Source organism: Aythya ferina, assembly GCF_964211825.1.
Source record: "Aythya ferina genome assembly, chromosome: 10".
Lineage (NCBI taxonomy): Eukaryota > Metazoa > Chordata > Aves > Anseriformes > Anatidae > Aythya > Aythya ferina.
The window spans coordinates 7263141-7269912 of NC_140306.1; the positions used below are offsets into that span (position 1 = coordinate 7263141).

The 6772-nt window shown below is 47.5% G+C and overlaps 1 protein-coding gene across 1 annotated transcript; it reads right to left on the bottom strand.

The window, feature by feature from the left end:
* Positions 1-1405: 1405 nt before the first annotated feature.
* On the bottom strand, positions 1406-6445 carry SNTN (sentan, cilia apical structure protein). Its single transcript, XM_084530332.1, has 5 exons — positions 6264-6445; positions 3814-4728; positions 3272-3306; positions 2499-2638; positions 1406-1698 (listed from the first exon to the last, which is right to left on the bottom strand). Exons 2-5 carry the CDS (start codon positions 3912-3914, stop codon positions 1540-1542), a joined length of 435 nt encoding a protein of 144 aa, XP_084386458.1. The 5' UTR covers positions 3915-4728; positions 6264-6445; the 3' UTR covers positions 1406-1539.
* Between the last annotated feature and the right edge of the window lie 327 nt (positions 6446-6772).

The window sequence follows — 6772 nt, forward strand, 5'->3', positions numbered from 1 at the left end:
GGATATTAATAAATTCATGTTTTCAAAGTCATCAGTGGCTCTCAAACAAGCTTTTCAGGGCTATGCCACGATTTCTTTACTTTGGTAATGGGAAAAGCCTTCTAGGGACTCTTGCATTCAATCTTTCTATCCTGGAGAAGGAGCATCTGCTTATTCTGTAAGCTTCCACAGATCTTCTGCCTGGGCAAAAAGCAAGGGGCTGAGGGAAGAGACTGGGGACACATTAACTGTACAAATCTCTGATGCCCACATGGATGAAGATACCAGAATTAGGCCTTGCTTTGATCTGTGAATATTTAGCCTCCAGCTCAGGCCAGGCCCTTGCTCTGGGACCAGCCCCTTCCCTGCTGAGCTCCATTCCCAAACCCATTCACATCACTTCTTTCAGCTCCTTCCCAAGCTGCAGAAAGACACAGACCTGTTCTCTCCAAACAGCTGGCTGCTGTCCTCCTACCGCAGCTTGACCAAAATCCAATGCAAAACATCCTCTTCATTTCTGCAAACACTAAGAACCTTTTCATGCCAAGGAGTTAAATCTGGTTACTCAGCTAACATTAATTTCCCTCTTTTAGCACCGAAGGTTTTCATCCCATCCTGTTTTATATATATTTTTATGTACCAAAGCTAAATCAATGTCACCTTTTCCAGCAAGGGAGAGGAGAAAAGGAAAGGAGTTGCACTATTTTGCTGGTTTGCCCAGAGGCTTGCTAAATTCATACGGAGGATGATCTGTTACTGGGGTATGAGAATGCTTTTTGTGCCCCAGAGTACTATTACAGGGGGGTAAATGCTGGCTGTGAGCCAGGACCTTATAGGAAGGAACCAAAACAAACACAAGGATGATGAGCATTTGGCACCAAGGCCCTGGCCCTAACCAAGCAGGGTGGTGGATCCCACCCAGTTCTAACACCTGCACTTCATTAGCTGCCCTTTTCCCACCTCCCCTGGTCCTGACCTTATCTGCTCTCTCCTCTTCACATTTTCAGAAAATAACGGGCCCAGCTGACTGACTCTTTGAACCAAGTCACCGCTCTGTTCACACGAGCACACCTCTGCCAAGGACACATTGCAAAGGCTGGACTTGGAAATTCCTTCTGCAGTGACTGCTCAATGAACAGGCCAGCTGGAGGACAAAATACAAATAAATAAATAAAGCTCCATTCAGAAGGCTTAGTTGAAAAGCACACAGACTAAACTCAATTCTTACTGAAGGCTGCAGCAGATTGCCCCACAGGTGGCAGTGGCAGGGGTGCTGCTCCACCAACCTCCCTGGGGGCCGCAGGGCAAGAGCTGACCCCAGGCTCAGCCCCCTGGGACAGACAGAAAGCCCTCGGCCCTATTTCATAGCCATTCCTGCCAGGACACCGCTCACGGGCACTTTCTCTGCACAGAAGTGAGGTCAGGAGGGTTTGGACAAGACTTTATTCCATTTGAAAGGGAACAGCAGAGGGGATTCAGGCACTCGGTGTTATCTCTGTGCGTGTTTCACACCCGCTTTCCTTGTAAAGTGCAAAGCTATTTCTTCTTTTAAAGCACTGGTCATTTAGTGGTTTTCATGTTTTTGATCTCCTGCAGCAGGTCAGACATTAGAGTGAGACTGACCAGCAAGATCATGAAATCTTCAAAGTCAATTTTGTTCTCTGTCTCCTCATCCAGGGAAGAGATTACTTCCTGGTATTTTGGTTTGTTTTCTTGGCCCTATGGAGAATTTTAAATGGAGGAAAAAAAAAAAAAAAAGACGTTACATTCCTTTTTTATTGTATCATCTGTAAAGAAAAAAGAAGCAGCATCATTTTTTGTTTCATATCTTCATATTCAGGGTTTTATGTTCACATGCACATTAGTTTTTCTAAAGTTATCCCAAGAAACTCAAACAGAAATATTATTGTAATCAGACAGGAAAACAACTAGTCCCCAAAGTTTCCTGGATCCAGAATACATCTTCTAGAAGATCCCTGATCACGACTGCAAATCTGGTAGTGATGCATGCAGCTGGTAACTGCAGCATTCCTACCACTTGATAAAACTCCTGTTCTCTTTTGGGTTAGAAAGGGAGAAAAAAAAAAAGCAAGAAGTTTGCAGCCACCAGTACTTATGTAACTGGTTTTCCACCATAGCTGGCTGCTGGTTTTACTGGAGGGAGGGCGATGGATGGTGAGGTGCTCATGGCTCTGTAGCATGGGGTCAGCGTTCTGGCAAACTCCCAAATCCCTAATTAAATGCAATGGGTTTCTTATCCCGTAAACACACAAATACTTGTCATTACATGAGCTTTTTTTTTCTTTGTTTGCTTACAACTGCCCTCCTTTTCCAGCAACAATACAAACAGGCACATCAACAGTGGGTTATTGCTGATGCTCCTCTTTAGCCCCACACCAGACTCAGGCTCAGCACTAAGCAACTAATTCACCAAAGACATTTTACCAATTCACCCCATGGATGGATGCACACACAGCAGTGAGACAGAGCCTGAGATGCCCGCTCACCCAAACTCTTACCTGTATGAAACTCAAAAACTGGGTCTGCAGCAGGTTTTTGGTTTCAGCTTTGCTGAGTTTGCCCTCAGGGTCAGCAGCGTTGTTATACACCAGCGCAGCAGTAGCAACAGCTTTTTCAAGGTCTGAGCCTTTTTCTAGAGCTAGGGGGAAAAATGTTGCCAGCCTATCAGAAAAAGCAGTGTTTGAGGTATAATTGAAAGGAATGTGTCAGAAACATCCTGAGTGGGTGGAAATCAGTGTAGTTCCATTAAAGTTAATAAGCCTGAAACTGTTTGTACCCACAGAGGACCTGGCCTAGATTTTATTTGGAGTGGGCCAGCAACACACCTCCTGTCCCGTGGAAACACACCCGAAGGCAGGTTTCACATGGCCAGGGTGGGAGCCGGCAGGGACACAGGGTTGGGGGTGAGACCTGCCTGGCTGTCCCCTCTGGGGACCTGCTGCACCATGGGGATAGGCCACTCCAGACACCTCTTGTGTGTGTGAGGACTCTCAGGGCCCTCCAGCAGGGGAAACGTGGCCCAATAGATGTGCCCATGTCTGAGTATCAGTGATAGAGCTGCACACCAGTGTTGAAGTGTGTTCAGGATTTGGGCTGAAATATTTGGCTGGGTTCATCCCCTCCTAAACCACATCCTAAAGACCTTAGTTTCCCAGCCCACAGTTCCCAGCAGGTACCAGAGGTGGTTTGGGCTGTGATTTTAAGGGAAAGACAAGCAGAAGAGACATGGATGAATGCTGGGGCATCCGGGGGCAGTGAAGGGTCCCCTTACCTTTTATTGATGCCAGCTGCTTGGCTATAGGCATGCTGGTAGGGAGAGAGAAAGGACACACAGTTACCACCTGGTGAATTGAGCAAGCATATAGTTTCTCCATAATAAGCTTCCTCACTTTTATTTTATTTAATCCCCCAGAAACCTGAGGCTTCCCAAAGGAGACTCTCTTTCCTTCACAGCAGGAAGATCAACATCCCTCACAAGCGGCACACAACATCACACAGCTCCCAGTTCTTAACCTAAGCAAGTAGCCTGGAGTTTTTATTAGAGATGATAATTAAATAACTTGATCACTGGAGAGAGGCACTGCAGCCTGCGGCAAGTCTCTTCCTGGAGCTCTTTCATGTTCTGAAGAAGTTCCTGGGTTTTGAGCCTGTCCCCAGGGAAGCACAGAGGGCTTTGCCATCCCCTGCCCAGGGGTGCTCCCACTTGGGAGCAGACATTGATAATAAATATAACATTTTTGCAGATAAATAGATCCAAATAAAGCCTTTCACGAACAAATCACCAGAGATGCAAAGAGCAGAGCAGTCACTTACCGCTTGGGCATCCCTGCCGCGGCTGGAGGGCTCTTCTGGGGGGAGGCAGGATTGACGGAGTAGTGCTTTGTGCTGGGGACGCTGGCCTTGCAGCCACACATCGTGAGGGCAGGCTGTTTGTGATCTCTAAGCAACTGGAGTAACAGCAAACAGGTGGATTCAGGCTCTGCCCCGTGCGAGCAGCCTGCCTGCAGCCGTGCCCCATCAATAATGTAAGTGCTACCTGCTGGTCACGGGACCAGCAAGTACGTGGGTCTGAACGGCCCCTGTGACGTTGGCAGGTAGAGTTGCTCTTTATTTTCTGGGATAACTTATTAGAAACAAACCAGACTCGGATGGGGCCTGAATCCCCTTACATCTGTGGGATGTAAAATTGTACCAGGACTAACTCAGCCACCAAAGCAGCACCCATTATCATTTTAATCAGAAGCCTTCCTGGTGTGGGATAAAGTAACTTGCCCCAGGCTGTGAAGAGAGCTGCTCCTATAGGCAGTCGGAAACCAGGTGTCTCCCAAATCCTGACCCAGCATCATCCTAGGAGAGCAGCACAAAAAGCTCTGCTGGTGCCCCAGCTACTAGCACGGCAGCGCCCAACACCACGCCTTGGCTTCGGTTTTTACCTGAGCAGACACTGCCTGCCTCCAAAAGCAGCACCGAGCCATCTGGCAGAGCAGCCGCGCAGTGGAGGAACTGGAAGGGCTCTGATGAACTTTGTTATTTGTTGGCATGGATATCGCTACCAGAAAACACACAGCTTGTCACGCCGCCCATCTCTGGGCACGTTCTTGCCGCGCATCCTTTGCCAAGAGGTGTCCAGACAGGGTGACAGTGACCTAGAGGACCAAGTGGCTATTTTCATCCTTGGGGGGCTGTTAAAAGGTGGTGTCTTCAGCTACCTCATCCAGCACATCCTTCCTGGGGAAAGGATACAAGGCGATGTCAAAACTTCCCAGAATGAGACTTTATGTAACAGGACACGCAAAGGAGACTGCAACAGATGGCCTAGAGAATTAAAATGTTTTCCTCGTTTAGTAGAAGCTAAATTACTGAAGGCTAATGAATAAGGATGTTCACCACCTTACTGTTCCTGGATTTTAATTATCTTAAAAAGCATGGGAAAAGAGAACCTTTAATTTTCCATCTAAGAGTGTCATTACTCAAACAATTCAGAGCCTTTTTCTGAGAGGTTTAAGCTGTCTTAGATCTCTAGTGCGTTCTTTAGGACTGGCTCATGAATAAAACAGAGCCTATAATTGCAATGACGCAGCCAAAACACATATAATCAATGCTCATTATCCCATCAATTAACACACTAAAATTAAACAAGAATTCAGGCTTAGTAATCTGCCATAAGCTCTTAAAAAAAAAAAGTCTTGATATCACGTTGAAGTGATAATTCCCTTTTACATCTGTTGAACCATACAAGAAGGCATGAAAAGCCTTACATCCTGGTTAATCCATCCTGGTGGTGTTTGGTCTCAGCATCCGAGGTAAAAACGAGAGCAAGGAACAGCCCCTGTTGCGTGGTTATCAGCTCCAGGCGGTGCTGGGAGCTGCCGAGCAGAGCCAGCTCCCTGGGCTTTGGGCTCTTTCCATCACAGATCAGATTTCAGCTCAATTTTAATCCTTTTTTTTTTTGTTTTTTTTTGCATTTAACTGACTTTTGGGAGCCTGTTCTCCAGAGCAGATGATTTCCTTTGCTGGGGCATTAGCAAGCCCAGGCAAGCCTGGGAAACTTTATCTCTCTAGGATGTATTAATTAGTGCACACAGGAGCGTTAGTGCATTACAGAGACAGGGTAGCACAAGGATAACCCTTGCTTTTGCAAGCGTTGATCAGCTTTGAAGACAGCAAGATTTTGGCTGTGTGTGTTGGTGCAGTATTCTGGTCAGCAAGGTGTGAGGGAGAGGGGCCATCTGTTCTGTATCTATTTTGATCTGCTCTATTTATGTTTGAGATATCCAGGTGCTTCTATCAGGCAATTTTTAGCACATTTCACACATTAACAATATTGTCTGCACAAAATATGCAACCTGATGCTTATGGCTACACAATCTTTACATGCAGTTCTGTTCAGATTTTGCAAGCGCTGCAAAAAGCCTCTGCCTCCCCTTCCTTTTTGGTGCTTTCCCAGAGTTTTCCCATCCCTTCTAAGAACTTCCTGCCATTCAGTATAGTTTATGTTGCAACACACTTGTGTGCACGGAGTCCCGGCTCCCTTAGTGATGCCCCTACAACAGCGGCCAGAGGCAGGTGTGAGCTTGCCCGTGCTGGGGCAGGGGCGGTGGCACAAGGGAGTGCCCAAAGCTGCAGAGGCACTTGAGCCATTTTCCAGCCAGCCTTCATTTCTGCAAACTCCCAGGAGCTGCAGGAGAAGTGTTGCTAACTTGCACCCAGGATGCTAAAAGCCTGATTTCTTCGTGACCAGAACGTGGTCATTTTGATCTTACCTAATGTTAATTTTTTCCCCCAAAGGGTGAGGAATGGGAAGCCCCCATGCGATGCCCCCAGGTCTCACTGTGCAGGCTGAACCAGGACCATCCAGTGCTCCGTGGGCTCAATCCTAGCACTGTGGTGGCTGTGGGACCACAGCAGCCCGCTCTGGGGACTTTTCCAGGTGGAACCTTTACCTGGAGACAAGGACACTCTGTCTCTAGAGGGAAACAAAAAAGGCAGCTCAACAGAAGGAGAGTAAAGCTGACACCAGCTTCCTGCTGAGGCTTCCTGATTGCCTTTATTGAGCTCACATGCTGCTAAGCATCCAGAAGAAAACAAAACGCAAGCCTGTACAAAACTTGAACCTAGGACTGACCAAAGAGAGGTCCCCATCCAGGAGGCACGGACACCTCAGCCCATCTCCCCACCACGCGCAGGAGATTGTGTGTGGCGCTCAGCCTGGGGTCGAGCTCTGGGGCCACGAACGAATAAAATGTTAATGAATCCCACTGCTGAGGCAGAG

Coding starts and splice junctions, on each gene's coding strand:
- SNTN (XM_084530332.1), bottom strand. CDS start 3,914: ATGTGTGGCTGCAAGGCCAGCGTCCCCAGCACAAAGCACTACTCCGTC. Junction 3,307..3,813: donor GCGGCAGGGATGCCCAAGCG/GTAAGTGACTGC, acceptor TCTCCCTACCAG/CATGCCTATAGCCAAGCAGC. Junction 1,699..2,498: donor AGTTTTTGAGTTTCATACAG/GTAAGAGTTTGG, acceptor AATTCTCCATAG/GGCCAAGAAAACAAACCAAA.